This window comes from Lycorma delicatula, chromosome 7 (assembly GCF_047948215.1).
Source record: "Lycorma delicatula isolate Av1 chromosome 7, ASM4794821v1, whole genome shotgun sequence".
Classification (NCBI taxonomy): domain Eukaryota; kingdom Metazoa; phylum Arthropoda; class Insecta; order Hemiptera; family Fulgoridae; genus Lycorma; species Lycorma delicatula.
The window spans coordinates 125,400,231-125,419,511 of NC_134461.1; the positions used below are offsets into that span (position 1 = coordinate 125,400,231).

The following is a 19,281-nucleotide window of genomic DNA, read 5'->3' on the forward strand; positions in this document are numbered from 1 at the left end:
TCACCAACCTGTTCTATACGATTAATCTTGTAGCATAATTTTTTTTATAAGATTATGCTAAAATTTTCTTTCTCACATTAAACTTAAAACCTCTCATTTTATGTTTTATCAGTTAACTTCATTTACAAGATTCATTTTTTACTATTACAAGGTGCTACACTCCACAATATCTTTTTGAAAAATTCCTTAAAACTATGGTATGTTTAATAATATCAGGCTTCTTTTTTACAAGAAACCCTTGCACCAGTATACTATTTGTATCTACATTAATTTGTTCATACTTTGTAATTTTACTACTTAAATAATTTCCCATTTGTAACCCATTCCTAAATACTAATATTTAATTTCTTAATGCCCCTTCCTTTCTATTGTATTTCATTATCTTTGTTTTATTCTTCTTTATTTTTAAATTGAAGTCTCTCTTCAGTAAATCTAAGGCACTCAGTATTTCTTCTAATTCATCTTTAGTTTCTACCAAAACAACAATGCAATCAGCAAATTTTAACTTATTTTTTCTTCTGGCATACTTATTCCACTTTCAAATTTGTCCTTCTACCTTAAAAGCTACATTGTTTAAAATTTCATATTATATATTCAATGTCAAATTTTATGTCTGTAAATCTATCTGTGTTATCTTGGTTTTATGTGCAATTTGTAATATTTGCATGTTCTTTGCATTTGTGTTCTGTTTCTATAATATTAAATAACTACATTAAGTATCATAAACAGTGTCATTCTACCTTTACACAATATTTGAATGATATTATGGAAATAGAGCCAACATACAAAGACTTCAACCACAATATAAAGTTTACATAACTCATAACAACCAAGGCATCAACACTATATAAAATATATAAGCACACTAAATTTGACAATGACTGAATGAATATATTTCTGACTATTTTCTTGAATTTTGTAACCTTTTTAAGATTGGTACAATGAACATCGCTACTGGAAATTCTGTTAATAATTTTCAAAAGGTTCTTTGGCAGAAGAAGTTCCAGTAGTTTAATGAGTGGTTTAAAACAAAAAAAAACCCTGAATTTGTTTAATGCAGAATTCATTTTTCACTTTGGTTAATGATTTAGCTTCTTTATAAAAACAACATTAACTAATTAAGTGCAAATGTAAGTATTTGAAAATATAAAATGCAATACAAACTGAAGTTGATAAATAAAACTTTCAAAATTTTATTTTATTAAAATACCTGTAAAAACAAATACAAGGCTATGTTGTGAATAATTTTCCTGGATATTATGCACTTTTTGAGATGTATTATTGAAAACACATCGAAATTGATGTTATACAAAACATTAATTTCAGTACGTTTTATGATTTCAAAAATAGTTTTCTTTAGTTAATCTATAATTTTATGCTTATTCTCATTTACTTCCTACTCACATATTCCCATAAATAAAAAACACACCTTTTCTTATTACACATTACTCCATGAATGCAACGTGAATTCGATAAAATTAAGGCATTTAGAACATCCTGTTGGAAAAAACATTGCTAATTTTCATTTTCAATCAGTTGAGAAGAGAAGAGGTTTTAAAAAATCTTAAGGTTCCTTGTTCACATTAGAGAAAAATATATCAGATTCTAGGAATCAACTAGCAGAAACTGCAAACCAAACTCTGGCTGTTTTATTATTAGTAGAATATGCTGCAAACTAGTAGTGATTAAAGTCACAGTGTTTCTACAATGCAAGTTGGTGCTACTTTCAACAACTTCAGCACACAGTGATGAATTAACAGAATTAATTATCAGAGAAAAATTAATCACATAGCAACCATACAGAATGATTTCACATTGCGTAAATATTATGTAGGTCCATAAACAAGCTATCAATTTTACTTTAAGACACTAAACTTATCATTTACAAATTTTAGGAACGTAATGGATTAATTTTACCAGAATGGACAAAAAAAATTTATCCTGAAAAAATGAATGAAATAGCACAATTAGCTGCATCAACTAACACATGGAACAAATTATTAAAAAGATTTTATGGAGGTAATGTAGTAAACATTGATTTTTCTCTCTCTCATAAGTATTTTTATAAAAATTTCTCTGTTTAGAAGATATCACACATACAAATAATTTAAATAGTAAAACGATTTTGTTTAGTAACAGAAAGAATCTCTCAGTTATGTTTGAATTTTTTTAAACATTTGGATTATTTAATTACTAAATACGATTTGGGTATTAAATTAATAAAATAACTGAGTTGCTATTAGATTTAGTCACACAACAATATTTGTAATCAATCAGTTAAGCCTACTATTAAATTAATTAAAAGTAAATAATGATAAACTAGACCACCCAGTTTATACAGCAAAATAAGTCTAATAAAACTTTTACAAGAATCTTTTACAAGTTTACAAGAATCCTCAGTGACTTGTGCCATTGTTTTCACACTGGTACTAATTGTTTTGATCCTTTTAAAAGTGCAAGAATATTGCACTTTTTAATTGTTCTGTTCACTTGTGCTGTATTTTCATATTTTAAACATGAAGTGTATTAAGATATGGTCCTTTTGGTAAATATGTAGAATATTAAGATTGTTGTAGTGTTTGTATCCTTGTGTTTGTATCTTTGTGATTTGTGTCTGCAAAGTGGCAGTACATTACGACAACATCACGATTCCCCCCCCCCCCCACCAACGAGGGGAGAAGATCCCGCATATTAGCGTGTCTGGTCGCTACACCACCCCCTCCGTTCCTAGCCAGCAGTGGCTTTAACGGAGGATATCTTCTCGCCCTCAAACTGATTGCACACCACAGCGTTCAGTTCAGGCCCCGACATTATGACAACAGTTATTTTTTCTCACACTGCAATTTTCTTACAACAAAAAATATTGTCTTGTTTTATAACTGACATGTTCAAACAGACAGCTGCATACAGCAGCTACTCAGAGAATAGAACATGTGCAGTCAGAAAAAAAATTAGTGCTTGATGATATTTTTTGGTTTTCACTGCCATAATACTGTGTGCTAGCATTGTTATTTTTAAATTGTGTATACTTTAATAAATAATTTTAAATTTTTTAAGCATTTTATTATTATTGTAGTTATTATATTTATAACTTATTTTCCACTTTCAAAATACTATTAATACCTATGAATAATGAATAGTTCGACTGAACCAGTGCAGAGACATCGTCTAATGATTTAGGAAATAAAAATTACATTGATGTAGGTCATAAAGGGATTTGGAATGAGATAGCTAATGAAATGAAAACAGATGGTAAGAATATGTAATGATATATTTCTTATTTTAACTTAGGCAGATTCAAATTCATAAGACTATTTCACAACGTAATTTATTTACAGTCACTGATAAATAATTGATTTTTAAACTATGTGTTCTTGCCATGGAACACATCCAACTTTTGAAAATCTTTCTTATATGTAAAGCATCTCGTGATGAAATTCCCCATGTAATAAGATTTTTTAGAGCAAGTGTTTGCCTAACAATTATTTCTATTAGCTAGTATTTTGCTCTTGTCCATAATTCTACTACACTTTTTTATAAAATTATGTATAACACAACTGCCAAAACTATATTGTCCAGATTTTCTTGTTTTGATTGAATTCAGTGGTTATTATTCTGAATTTTTGGGTCACTATTCTAAAAACATTTTCACTGGCTTTTCTGACAAGATATAAATGATAATTAAATGTGTTCTTGTCATTGTCCAAGGTATGATCTCATCAAATATAGTTTGAGTGTGCCATCTTGAAGCAATCAGTTTTATACTTCACTGCAAATACATGCAAATAAGTTGACTAAATTATCACTGCAAGAGAACATCACTGTAAAGGCACTGTTGTGTTTGAACAACACTTTTAAGTATTTATTATAAGTTTGTTTAACTCCATTTAACTGACGTAGAACATTCTGCAACTATTAAATTTTAGTTATATATTTCAGGAGCATTATGGTTGGTGATTGTGATTTGTACATATTTATTCTGTTACACTAATATAAGTTAACATAATTAACTGCATTATCCCTTTAAGTCAATATTATTACTATTTTTTTTTTATGCAATTTCTTAATTCAAAACTGTCACAAAAACTTTCATTTTTAACAACAGATTTAAAAAAAATCATAAAAACTATTTAATAATTTTTTTATTAACATTAAAACATCATTTAATCCCAATAATAATGTTTTAACTTCCGTACATTACACTATTAATAGAATAGGAAAGTATCAAAATGATTAGATTTATTCAAATTTGATTGAAAGAAAAGGCCATAATTTATCACAAAATACCAAACCAATCTTAATAAGCATAGAAAATTGTCTATAAATATTTTAAATGAGTTCCAATAATAAAGAAAGAATTACTGGGAAATATAAAAATAAGAAACCAATGAACAAAGAATAAATATTTATAACGAAATTTAAATTGGCAGAATCATTCATTGATCACTTCTTTTTTGAGATTATAGTTAAAATTTTAATAAATTTGACCACAGAAAAAAAAGTTTTGTATAGAAGTATAGAACAGACATTTTTTGGATTTGAATCTGGTATCTTCTGGATTTAAGGCTTAAGACAATACCATGGATGTCAAGAGTTGGAGCTGATGAAAGCTCTTCATTTTCTGATGAAAAGTATTTTTTTCTTTTTAAATGCTTCAAAGAAATTTATATAAATATAAGAAATTGATTATTCAAGTAACAAAGTCTGTTTTATTTATTAGCATTACCAATATTAAATTATCCGCCTAACGTAACCTCCAATTTTTTTAGATATCTTCAGTCCTTTGATCAACCTCATTCTTTGTATTACAATCTATCTGATCTTGGGTTGGTAACAGAACATTTTATTTTTTATTCCCAGTAACTAATTATACATTATTATAAAATAATCTTTTACAATCTTTAGACTATAAAAAAGGTTCAGTTCATGATCAGATGTAATAATTATTATTAAAATTCTTCCCTGAATATTAAGCTAAGGTTCCAAAAACATCTAGCAATCTCACTCTAGTGATTTCCATTATTTGAAATCATATTTGAATAAATGACATTATCATCTGTTGAAATATTTGGGATTTTAGCTAATAAAAAATATAGATTTGGCATTTTATTGAAGTACATTTTCAAATTTTCTTCATTACAAACAAAAAAATTAAATTCCATTACAATTGACATTAAATTAAGGATACACTATGCCCACCCCTAAGGGCGATTGAGCTACATAGACATTTAAATTAATAGACATTTAAATCAATGGTAAATTTATTTATCACAAATATCATATCAATGATGTAAAAAAATGGTTATTGCTACAAATTTTAAATTTGAAAACAATACCTCCTTAATGTTTTTCACAGAAAATGGCAGTTTAAATATTTGTACCAAATTTTATAAAATTTTTTTAAAAATTCAGAGACAAATTGAAATTGATACAATTCATTTTCCATTTGTCTCTGAATCTTTTAATTTTTTAGTAGAAATTTTTTAATAATTAAAATATTTTAAGTATTCATCAAAGTTTTTTCTGGTATTTTAGGAATGACTGTATGAAATCATACTATATTTAAAATATACAACAATGGATTAATTATGTTCAAAATTAATGAATATACTAATATATAACAGCTATACATTATGTTTATAATCTATAAACATAAGAGTATAAAATTGTTTATATTTCAGGACCTGTAATTAAAGAAATTCTTCATCAGTTTAAAGATAAAAGTGAAGGTCTTATAAAAGATAAATTATTATTGTACTCAGCCCATGATCTCACAATCATAAATACATTTAGAGCATTAGAATTTAAAGAGTATTTAATCCCTGATTTTGGAGCAACATTGACATTTGAATTACATCGATACGGTGATACATACTATGTGAGAGTAAGTATAGTCTTAATTATTCATCTATTTAGATGTTTTGTTTTATTGTTTTCAGATATACCGTTTTGGTATATTCTCTACATCCTGCATCCCTCAATTTGTTTTACATATAATAAACATTGCCTGCCTGCAATTTTTCCCATCTACCTGTCCCTCAATATTAAAGTGACTATTCCAGGATGCCATAATATGTGGCTTATAAGTCTCTTCTTTTAACTATATTATTCCAAATGCTTTTTTTTCTTCATCAATTTGACGCAACACCTCTTCATTTGTCACTTTATCCACCCATTCGATTTTTATCGTTCTCTTACAGCACCAGATTTCAAAAGTTTCTAATCTTTTCTTCTCAGGTATTCTGATCATCCCAAGTTTCACTTCCATACAAAGCTACGCTCCAAACATAGTTTCAAAAACATTTTCCTGATGTTTAAATTAATTTTTGATGTAAGCAAATTATATTTCTGACTGAAAGCTTGATCACCTGTGCTATTTGGCATTTTATATCGCTCCTGCTTCATCCATCTTTAGTAATTCTACTTCCCAAATAACAGAATTCTTCTACTTCCACAATTTTTTCTCTTCCTACATTTATATTCAGTGGTTCATCTACATTATTTCTACTTCATTTCATTACTTTTGTCTTGTTCTTATTTATTTTCATGCGGTAGATCTTGCATAGGACTTCATTCATGCCATATGAGAATCTGTTAACAGCAACACAACAATTGGAACAACTACATTCATTTGAAGGTTAAGTTAAATTTGATGAACTTTTTGAGAGAGTTACTAAAGAGATTTTTATAACTGTATCTGAATAATCAATGAAATTATACAAGTTTTCCTTTCTGTTAATGAGATCTGGATGAACTTGTAGATTTTGATTACAGAAAGTACTGTTATTATAGGCAATTAGATGATGATACTATTATTTTAAAATCAGAGGTACAGGTAACATTTTCTATTTTTTCTTTGAAAATAGAAAAGATTTAGTGAAAATGGAAAGATCCTTGAAATATGTTGAAAAGTAGCATTTTTTAAAATAGCCATTATCATTTCCAATCTTTGTGTGTTTGAAGAGGTTTTTAAGAAAATGGAGTGGAATTGCCTCTAGAAGATGTATAAATTCTAAAAGTTTAACATATATAAGGTTTACTTACTGATTATCTAGTTCTAAGTAGTGTCTAAGTATTATCTAAGTTCTATTATTCACCCAAAATGAAAAAGTAATGACATTACTGATTCCACCTGGATTAAAAATTAATGAAGCAAAAACAATAATAATAATAATAATAACAGACAAAGATTAAACAAAGTAAAAAGCAATGGATAGATAGTACTATAGCAGGATTTGAGAACACAATTAAAAACAAATTGGAGAGTATAATTGCTACATTGGGTGGGGGTAATATCAGTGAGTAACAAGGTGCTGTTAGTGAAGAGGGATACATTTCAAAACTATTATTTTAACAACAACCCGAACACATGGCTTTCAAACTTTGATCTTATAGAAATTGATGTAATACTCTGGTGGTACCAGAGGAAATTAGGGTGATGAGAAAAATTTTAAAGGGCATGAAAGAGGTAAAATAGTGGTTTAGTAATTAAACAAGAAACAGAAGTGAAGGATATAAATAAAACTAAGGGCACTCAAAGGGCACAGTTTTAAATTTTATAAGGTTTAGTGTGGTAAATTTTAAAACAGTCATGTATATACAAAGCTCCTGCACACTCAGACCACCACTAAGTAGTTTCCTTTCTTCCAGTTTTCCGTGTGGCTGCCTCTTTTATTCAGAAAAGACTTTTCAGATCCTTGTGAGCTGCGGTTTCTTTTCAGTTGCAGGTATTTTTTCAAGAAAGTGAGGACCTGTTAGTCTGTTTTTACTATTGTTGACTTTTTTCCTTAAGCTATTTTGATTGATAACACATTTCTCTAAATGACAGTGCTTCAAATGCAATGGTCATGATTTCTGGTATAAAGGCATTTGTAATTGACATCATAAATAAGTAGAAAAATAATTTTTTCCATCATTTTATTTACTTACATTTGAATGGATAGTATGATATAATCTTGTCATTTCTATCTACCCCGGTTGTATTTTTATTATAATTGATAATTATATCCGGTTTAATTTCCAAAATCAAGCCCCCTTTAGAGCACACATGTACTTCATTTTCAGCCATTTTGTCAACTTAGATAAGGCACCTTAAACAACATGTGAACTCATCTCAAATAAGCTAATTTTGAAGGTTCAAATCCTAGTAAAGGCAGTTATTACATTTATACAGATTTGAATACAATATCGTGGATACCGATGTTCTTTGGTGGTTGGGTTTCAGTTAATCACACATCTCAGGATGGGTCGACCTGAGACTGTACAAGGCTACACACTTCATTTACATTCATTCATACAAGAATTAATGATATTGGAAGAAAAAAAAAGATACTTCAAAAAATGTAAAACATGGCATCCCATGTTTTCCAAAAAACACTAGAATGGGTCTAACTTCAAAATTAATTTTAATAGAGCAGTTCATTTCAATATGTTTTATGCAGATTTTGTACACAAGCCAATAATGGCTTACACAATATGTAATTATTAAAAATGTAAATCTCCAAGACAGTGAAATGATGACACTATCCTCCTGTAGATAGCCACTTTCATCATTACTCATAACATATCAAGCTAATTTTTAAAAATATGTATTTTGAAATATTTCAGTTAAAACCTCATAAAAAATAAATATCTAATTGTGGTCAAATACTGTTTTTATTACCATGCTAAATTGAGGGTACAGAAAATAATATAGAAATAAATAAAAGTTGAGAGAGTAATGAGTAAATGAATTTTAAAATAACTCTATCCTAATAATCTACCAATGAAGCAGAATTTGATTACGATGACAAACATAAATTAGCAAAACTGTAATATTACATAGCAGGGTTACTTTTATAGTTAATTTTCAAAAGAAATATTACAAAATTTGTAATTTTTGAGTTTAAGATTGATAACATTGTGAATAATAAAAGAATTATTTTAATGCATGTCAACATTCTGCCAAGCTCATTTTGAAAAAAATTTATATTTTTGTTTTTTTGTTATGTTTTTATATTTATAATTTTTTTATATTTATATTTATATATTTTTTTTGTTTTTATTATAAGAAATGAGTTTTGTAGCACATGAAAAATGCAAAGCCTGATGTCACAGATCCTCCATATGAAAGACAGGATGCTTAATGCCTTAAGAAAGACAATTCCATAATGAGAGGTCAGCAGAATTAGAGACAAGAGGACTTGACTTGTTAACTTTTATTGTTTATTACTTATTTTTTGCACAATTTCAACCATAGTTTATGGTTTACAAACAAGTATGGTTTATTAACCATAATTTTATTATTTATACAATCATAAACACTCAAAAAATGACAAGCTGACAGGAGTTCCAATCCACAGACTTCTGAATGAAGAGTAGAGAATGAAGAGTATTCTGAATGAAGAGTATTTATCATAACAGGTAGTGTTATTTCTGTTAATGATTACTACAGTTTCATAAGAATGGGTTTGCCAAGTACCAAAATCATTAAATTCTTTTAATACGTCTACAGTTTCCTTACTTTGCAGGTGTGGATAATAGTGATACTGTTTAGTTAAGTTTTAAATTAATATATCATTTTTTAAAAAGCGGAATATTAAATTTTTTTTTTTTAAATGCAGTCATTAAAATAATATAAAATTCTGTTATAACAATTATTGATTACACATTTCTTTTCTGGTCAGATGTTTTATTCACATTTTGCCGAGACAGTACCTTATGAGCTAAAAATACCTGAATGTACAGTACCTTGTACACTGGATATGTTTCTAAATATAACAGAATATGTTAGATCAGTTGATTGGAATACACAATGCTTTGAATGAAGACTCACTGAAATTTTTTAATATTAAAAAAAAATGTGGGAAAAGTAGAATAGTAAGAAGAATAATAAACATTATGGATTCATGATTTAAAATAAATTTTTAAAATACAATTTGATTTTTTTTTATGCTTATCCTTACCTTAACTAAAAATTCTTTTCACTCTAAAGATTTAGAAAAGATTTAAAATTGAAGATTGGCTCTATTCAAGCTAGTTTTGCATAAGGCATACAAAATTAGCTTAATATTAAGAAAAGTTTATACACAATTAGAAAACATTTTATACAACTGCCTAAACAGTGATTTCAAACCTTGACCTTCAAAGAAAAAATATTACATCTCAACATGGAAATAAATAATTAGAAGTATATGTAGCAATTATTGAAATTGTTTGAAAAATTTGAGCTTAACAATATCTAGAGGTTTGGAGCTTAAAAGATGAGATTTGGTATACTCATATTCCTCCAAAGAATAACAGAATTGACTTGACACAGCTCCGTTCTCTCAGTAGTTATTTTCCCATGTGTTTATGTTTAATTAGTCATTATTCCTCCTTTCTGTTACCATTTCATTACCATTGTTTTAGTCAAAAAAGGTCAATATCATAAGTGTGTCTTAACGTTAAATTTTTCTTTTCCTATAATCTATTTTTATAGATAAGTTACTATCTCAAATTTTTCTTCAGGCATCTCAGTATTATGGTTTATGTTTAAGCAAGATTTGCTTTAATATTGACTTCTGTATTTGTTATGACGTTTATTTATAACATGTGCTTGAAGCTTGTCTATGGGAATTTTGAAATTGAAATTATGTAGAATATGAAAAATGCCATGCCTAACTGGAATTCAAACCTGAGATCTTTATTTATTTTCATATAGTTTGGTTCACCTTAAAGCAGGTATTCACTATAAAATAAAGATTAAAAGTATGGGAAATTCATAATAGTTTATTGCTTTTTACCTGATAACTTTGTATATGATTTACACTTGATAATTTCAAACACCCTTCCTATTGTTTTCTCGTTCATTAGTCACTTAGATTGATTTCATCAAAGAAAAAACTATTAATATATTTAAAAAAATCATATTTATTAATAATATTAGTGTACATCTTCCAAATAAATAGTGTGTTTCATACACTTTAAGTAAACACTGGCAGTAATATAGACATATCATAAAATATCATTAAATATATAATAAAATGATTTTCACCAATGTTAAATTCTTTAGGTATTCATAGAAAAAGATTCTATTTCTCAGGAATATAAAACCTTGAGACCATAGAATTTTTTCCTATTGCATATACAACAACAATTTTCAAATTAAAGTATACCCAAAAACATTCCTTACTTTATCAACATTACTCCACCAATTACGAATCCATTTTTTAGAATTATTTAAATATTTTTCTTGCTCTGCAACAGCTTCTTCAGCCACAGTAAATATATAATCTGAAAATCTCTAACAAAAAATATAAAAAAAATTAATTTTTTTTGTCTAATTATGCAATTATAGTTTATTTTATTTTTTCAAACCAGCAGAAAGAAATTTTATGGTTTACTTACTGAATTCGTATTTCAATGTTTTTGATGGTACACTTCCTCAGAGAAATATACTTTTAAATAATTAAAAATATATAGTTATGTACTTAGCATTTAGCATACTTTTAACATTTGATTATTATACAAGTATCAAAAAGAATAACCCAATTTCAAAACCATACACTTGTGACACAAGAGTTTCAAATACGGCTGCCAGACTGTAATATTAGCGGTCAAACAATGTTAACCTCAGTTGTAAATAACATGGTATCTATGCAACAGAAGGAATTTTGTGTTCAACAATGTAGCAAGACTAAGTTGGTAATATTGGTTCAGCATGTGTTTCAACAGTGTTTTAAGATTGATGTTTATGCAAATGGAAAGATTCACACACCTCAGAACAAGACATACAACAAATTCAAGAGGTTTGCAGTGAAGCCCAAAAAAGTTTACTTGTACTAACAAAGTCTTTCTACGGCTGTTTGGCATGATTTAAGACAATCCTCAGATTTCAGGGCATACCAATCAGAATTGGTGCAGCCAATTCTGATAAAAGAAAACTTAAAGATTTCTGTGATATACTCTTAGTTGTATGGAAGACAATTTATAGTAATAAAGCAACACTTAATTTAAGTAGTAAAGTTTCACATTACGATGTACATTTATGGGGACTCGAGAATCTGAAAGAGATTGCACAGCAGGGGCAAGATTCATCAAAGTTTTTTTTTTTATTTTGTTTACAAAACTTTATGACCCATTTTTTTTAAAGGAAAAACAGTAACAGGATATTCTTATCTTGAAATGCTGTTTTCTTATTTTTAAACTCTTTAAGAACTATTAAAATACATTTGAAATAAAAACAAAGAAACACATGAGCTGACTATCAAGATGCCAAATAATAACGAATTGATAAAGAGGGTTAAGAAGAAAAAATCCTCTAAATTTATTGCTTTAGAGAATGGGTTAGTTTATAGGTAGTTAAAACAAAGCAGGGCTGAGTAAAAAAAAAAACATGCTGTGAAAAGAAAGGGCTACATTTTTTTAAAATAAGCCAAGAAATACTGTACTGATTAGCATATTTAACATAAAATCATTTAGTAGAATATGTCAGAATATGACTTTGGAAAATATAACTAAATACTTTGTAAATTTGACATGTTTTACTGAAAAAAATGTAATCTCATAAGATCAGAATGTAATTTTAGAAAGCACTGAATGAGTGTTACAATATAAAAATCATACGTAAGTTTATAATCATAGTATCTCTGAAAACATTCGAAACGAAAATATATTCAATAAATTATAAGTTTATTTCTGCTTTGGCTTTTTTGGCTTATTTAAAACTATTTACTTTTGTAAATTAAAAAAATTGATTAGATGATCTACAACTGAAGAATTTAAAATCTTTACAGAAGTATGGTATGCACTTAAAAAAAAAATTGATACGGGCAATTAAATTTTTGTTTTACATATTCACTATACATCATACTACATCATTTTTACTACCAAAAAAATATTAGTATTGACAATGGACAACATTAGAATTACAGAAATTAATCTGTTTTTACAAAAAAAAAAAAAAACTAGTACACACTGCAATAAAATTTCTGTGTAGCAAATATAATAAAGCAGACAAAACACTGAATAAAGAAAGTGTAAAGATACTGAATAAAAAGCATAAGTGAAGAAAGCGCTGGAAAACAGAATAAAATGTTTTTACATAATTATCTTATTCTGGTAATTTAGCATCAAATAACTGATACATCCACCATCTCAGCTGAAGTCCCACAGAAAATATAGTAAGGTAGGAGAAAGCAGGGAATACCCAGAAACTATTCATGCACTATTGACATACAGATTGTTTAAACTGAAATCATATTACTCGTATGATCACAGAATGAATATTAGTCTATTAAACAAGTACTCTTACCAAATACTGTATAATACAATAAATATATAATTCTGCTTAAATACTATAAGTATTTAAGCAGAATATAAAAAAAATACTAAAGTCATGCTTTATAATTATAATATATATATATATATATATATATATATATATATATATATATATATATATTATTATTATTATTATTATTAATTAATTGAAAAGATTTAATTTATTTTGGTAATGTATTTTTTGTTGTCTATTCAAAGTATTTATTAAAAATGATATTACTAAGAAACGTTAAGAGATTTATGTATATTTTTCATTCCTTCCAGTAATTTGCTAATCTTTTATCCTCAATGCAATACTACATTCTATGCCCTGAGATACCTTATTAAAAATAATTCAAATCTTTGTTTTTGTCCAGAGTTTTTGTTTTAAAAGATAAAAGAATTAATGTAAGAAAAGGAGAATAAAATGTAGAGATAAACGATTTTCAGATGACAAGGTTTTCTTTTTTTTTTAGCAGATTAAGTATAGGATTCAATAGATGATTTTAAGATTAGAAGACATGACAGAATATAGAAAGAATATGAATGTTAAGAAATCTAAAGTAATGAGGGTAAAAGTCAATAAGCCAATGTATACCTATAAAATTTATAAAACTGTACAGACAATAAGGTAGTAAAAAAAGGTAATGCTAAAAAAGTAAGAATAGTATACTTATAGCTAAGAAGGCATTTAACAGGAAAATAAGGATATTTCACAATAAGATTGAGTTAACAGTTAAAGAATGAAGTTCTGAAAATCTTACAGAATGTACTTCTATATGGATGTGAAACATGGATACTAAGGAAAAGCATGGAGACATTGAAATGTGAGCATGGAGGGGAGTGGAGAAGATTAGATTTAGAGATGTAGTGAAAACTAAAATAATGACAGTTAAAATAATAATGTGAATAGAAGCTCAATCAAACAATTCAGAATAGGAAAGCTGACTGGTTAAGATAAATTATTCTTTTTTGATGAAATAGCATTTCAATATTACTGAATAATTTTAAGAATCAATATTAATGGTTTATTTTTACTGCTTTGCTAAAAGTAAATTTTTGCTTAAATTATTTAAAACCATAAAGAGCAAATTTCATTTTTTTGATCTTATAAAGAAATTAACAAGAGAAATAACATATTTTTTGAGAAATTTAATGTTTCTCAAGAAAACCAAATTTGGCTTATCATGGGATTTAAGAGAGAAGCTGCTATTTCCATAGATTGAGGTATATCTAGATTTAGAACATATTTTACATGTTCTAAATCATGTAAAATCCATTGCTTGTATTGAATTTATGTTGAGGCATGAAGAATGAGTGAATCAGAGACAGATTCTTTTCTTCTGATTTATTTTTAACTCCTGTAAGAATTCAACTGAGATGTAGGCTAATTAGTTTGATAAATTTAATCCAAGTAAATATATACCTCAATTGTTTTATGAATAAGACTTTGTAATGAAATAGGTTTCAGTTCATAGTCTGCATCAGTCATTAGAATTTCCATCAATGATATATCCTAAAAAAAAAAATATTCATTTATAAATGTATATTAACATATGTATTAACCTACAGTGCAATCAATGATTCTCAAATTTTTTTAAATTACTACAGTGCATATGAAAAGTATTTATACAGTATATAAACATGCTTTAGAATGATTGAGACAGTGTCTTTTGATGTGCACTGAGAATAGTGTTAACTGTAAACAGTAAATGTTTCTTGTTGAATACATCTTCTGTGATGATGCATCTGTATGTACATGCATGCCTGCGTGCACATGTACACACACACAATCAGACACACCAGAAAGACAAGTTTTCCATTCAAACAACAGTGTGAGTGCTAATCGAGAAATTTAGGGAAACAAGATTGGTAAAGGCCTATGAGGGAAATGGTAGACCAACAGTACTTAATGAAGAAGGACTGCAAGACATCAGTTGCTATACAATGTAGTCCAACATGTCAATGTGAAAGTCACGCTGACAGAAAAACAGTGTTTAGAATACAATTTTGATGATATTTTGGATTATGTTTTCTATAATGATGAGGCTCTGTTCCATTTATCAGGGTATGTGCATGCACAGAACTCACATTTATGATCTGCTTACAACCTACATGTCCTACATGAAATTTCTCTACATGACCAGAAGACTAGGTGTGTAGATTGCAATCTTCTGGAAGAAGAATAGTCTGCTGCAATCTTCTGGAAGAAGAATAGTCTGCTAACACTCTGCATGGGAACAATATATTCAGCTCATTATAGTTAAATCATTCACCAGTTCACAGGAAAGCTAACAGAGGACAAAATTAGTAATGCTTAGATTCAACAAGACTGTGTGACCCACCTAATGAGTAATTATGAATATTAATGTTATAATTTTTAATAAGATTAATAAGTATCATACCTCGCTTATTAGTTTTTCATCTTTGTCCACTGCTCCTAAAGTTAAAAGTTTTTCTTGAATTTTTGATACCAAATATTTCATTCTCAGTTTTCTTTCTTTTTTCTCCATCTCTGCCTCAGATGCTTCTTTTGAAACTAAAATTGAGTTTAATCCAAAAGTTACTTTCAAAACATCTACTACATATATTATACTTAAGTAGTGGCTTTATTATGTTAACCACTAATATCAAAAAACATCTACTACATATATTATATTTAAGTAGTGGCTTTATTATGTTAACCACTAATAAATATCAAAAAGTATGGAATTAAGTAATGCAAACAATTTTAACTTTGGTGATGAAAAATCATATATGAAACATTGTTTTGACATTAACTTTATTCCATATCTTTCAATCAATAGGATGCTTCTCCCTGAGAATACTAATTGTTATGGAACCAATACTAAGGCAATGAGTTTTACAAAGAACCCAGAACATAATTTACTAGGTCAATAGATGAATGGATCTACAATGTAAAAAGACATACAAAAATCATGTAGCATCGATAAGAGTTGAAGATAATGGAAATTTAGATTTTCATTAAGAAAGGAGTGAAAACAAGAATGTAGGCCTGTCAACTTTCATTGTTTTTCTAAGAGTATCTAGAGGAAACAATACAGTAATGTCAAATTTTGTAACGTCTAATTCCCTAGAGAAAAAATAACAAAGTCTAGAGTCGCCTACATTGTGATTAGATTGACAAGAGAATAGAAAAAACAAAAAGGGAAAAAACAGAGGTCTTTGAAATGTGTTATCAGAGGATGTTGTATATAATTCAAAATGAAGAAGCCTTCTAATAACATGGAAAAGAAATTTGTGCCAATTTTTTAGAGATGATCTGTATGTTAAGACAACCAGATTCATTTAATTCAGTGATAGAGAACGTGTAAAAAGTAAAACGTGTAAAAAGATAGAGGGTATTGTATGTAATACATATTTTCATCAGAAAGGAATGGATAATAGCATAAACAAGTCGACTTTGCTTGCATTCTTTGCTAGAAAAAAAATTCTTTGCTAGTATTTACTGAATCCAGTGTGTAAAATGTTGTGTAATGTACATGATAACAAAATATATATAGACAAATATAAAGGTGAATATCAATCATTAAAATATGATTTCATTTGTTTTTGATATTATCAGCAGTGGAACTTATAGCTAGCTGACTCTGTTCACAGCCGATTTCAATGTTTCATTATTGACTTTCCTTTCCTGATGTTACTTTTTATTTCCATAATCACATCAGCTTTTTGACTTTGGTGTGTAATCTAAAAGTTAAAAGTAATTAATTAAAAATTTACAAGTAATCCTCAGATTAAACTATGAATATGAATGTAAATAATATCAATTCTGTTCTTTAACCAGCAAGAGTGATGGACATGTGTCACTTCTACATTGAGCAGCAATACATTGAAGTGCATGACATAAGGATCCTGGGATCCCTGAGTAGGTCTGACAACATGTGATAAATATGGAAATCCCTAACCATGTTTTCAGTGTGTAGAAATTTTTAATACATATAAGCTCACTTTTGTTTGATTTAAAACTTGTTTTATTGTGTTTTGTGAATAAATAAAATATGTGAAGGAAATTTTTCTACATTCAATGTTCCACATTGCAATGCTGTGAGAACTTTATCATAAATTCTGATAAAATTGATCTTGTCAAAGATGCCAGAGTTGGAAGACCATATTTTCTGATTTCTGATCATATAGCTAACTAATAGGTACAAGCAAAAATCTCAAAAGTAATATGCAAAGAGCACTGACTAAATATTTAAAACTACTTTGTACAAAATAATTGACTTACATCAGTTCACAAGACTAATTTTTCTAAACGTGTTGAATTATTGCCAGTGGATTTGAGACTTTATAAATGAAGAACAGTACAACAATGTTCTCAATCTAACATTTTCTTCAGATGAAATGCGGTTTCATTTATCAGATTAGGTTCACAACCAGAACAGTCAAGATATGGTCTTGATTTTTCTTAAGATACTGGAACAACCGATATATGACAAAAAGAGTGTAATTTGGTACACTATATTGTGTTACAGTTGGTAATCATCATTCAGTTTTCCAAGACACAGTAAACCAAGAACATAAGTGCGATGAAATTATTTATCCTTTTATCAGCCAACTAAGCTAGGAAGAAATTGTTGGACCATACTTCCATCTTGTTAGAGCAACAGTGTCTCATCATCAATGTTTCACTAAATTTACTGCTTGAAGTTTTCAAGTATATGCTCATTTAAAATCTTATCGAAATACTCATATCTTACAGATAATAATTTTTAGATGTAAGAATTTATTTATAAGAACAATCCTCAAGATGCTTGGCCTTTTGTGCTTCACCATTTACGTTCGAACACGTTGAAACAAGTTTTTCAGGCATGTCTAGTAGCACATGTAATTTGAATATAATAAAAAACATTTTTAAACATTGTTGCACAATTTAATTTGGGAGACCAGTTTTTATTTGGATTCTTTATTTTAATGAATTTTTCTTATAAAACTTTTAGAGTACAGAAGATATAATTTTATGATTATACAGTTATTATATAATATACTATATATTTGTAATATACATAATAAACAAAACATGAAAAGATTAGGACTTTAAAAATCTGTTGTATGTATTTGCAACAAAACAACATACAAAACATCAAGATTAAGATTAATTGTGGTTAATCAGTATTATTTCTGGTTGGTTAATATGTTTTCATATTAACCCCCTCTCCACATCAAACTAGGACTAATGAAAAATTTTGTAAAAAAAGATAGTCCATGTAAATGAAGGAAAAATTAAAAACGGAATATTTGTTGGTCCTCAAATAAGAGAGTTGATCAAAGATGATGTATTTGAATCAATGTTAAATAATGCAGAAAGTGCAGTTTGGGCTTCATTTAAGCAAAAGTTTTCTCGGGAAACAAAAATTTGACAATTACCACGATACTGTTAATCAACTTCTTATAGAGCTATGGGATGTAATATGTCTTTGAAAATACATTTTCTCCACTCACATTTGGATTTTTTCCTGAAAACATTTCGGTGATGGAAAGCCACTATAAAGGGAAATGGAATACTAACATTATTAATTAATATTAATTCGGGATGTGCTTGAGGCTATTTATAAAAGAAAAGCTTCATAGAAATCATTCTAACACAGGTATGGCCATGCAAAATAATAAATTTTACAGTTTTTACTTTATTTTTTAAGCGTAATTTATTTAAAACTACGAGTGATAGAAAAATTGTATTTACAGATCTGTAATGTACGCAAAAAAACAGTTCAAGAAATGGTTTTTAATGTTTCTCTATCAGTGTAATGAGGGTCAGGGTGAATCAGACGCAAACTGGCTAACTTCACATAAACATCTAAAATTAATGGATTTAATGCAATTATGTGTGAAGAACCTTATGTTAACTGGAAAAATACCAGTCCATTTACATGCAAACATACATGGTTTAGAAATTTCCATATTTATAACATGTTATCAGACCATCTCAGGAATCCTTATGTCGTGCACTTCAGAACATATGGAATATGGATTGTT

At 27.9% G+C, this 19,281-nt stretch overlaps 2 protein-coding genes across 2 annotated transcripts in view; one reads left to right on the top strand and one right to left on the bottom strand.

The window, feature by feature from the left end:
• The window catches only part of LOC142327944 (prostatic acid phosphatase-like), a 34,961-nt gene extending 25,059 nt beyond the window's left edge, over nucleotides 1-9,902 (top strand). The window contains exons 6-8 of the mRNA XM_075371352.1: nucleotides 1,896-2,019; nucleotides 5,682-5,884; nucleotides 9,666-9,902. Of these exons, the coding sequence (XP_075227467.1) occupies nucleotides 1,896-2,019; nucleotides 5,682-5,884; nucleotides 9,666-9,806 (468 nt within the window). The 3' untranslated portion in view covers nucleotides 9,807-9,902. The remainder of the gene's footprint in view (nucleotides 1-1,895; nucleotides 2,020-5,681; nucleotides 5,885-9,665) is intronic.
• A 970-nt stretch (nucleotides 9,903-10,872) lies between these two features.
• The window catches only part of LOC142328372 (uncharacterized), a 77,638-nt gene continuing 69,229 nt past the window's right edge, over nucleotides 10,873-19,281 (bottom strand). The window contains exons 20-22 of the mRNA XM_075372079.1: nucleotides 15,687-15,820; nucleotides 14,708-14,797; nucleotides 10,873-11,263 (exon numbers count right to left, since the gene is read on the bottom strand). Coding sequence (XP_075228194.1) covers nucleotides 11,120-11,263; nucleotides 14,708-14,797; nucleotides 15,687-15,820 — 368 coding nt within the window. The 3' untranslated portion in view covers nucleotides 10,873-11,119. The remainder of the gene's footprint in view (nucleotides 11,264-14,707; nucleotides 14,798-15,686; nucleotides 15,821-19,281) is intronic.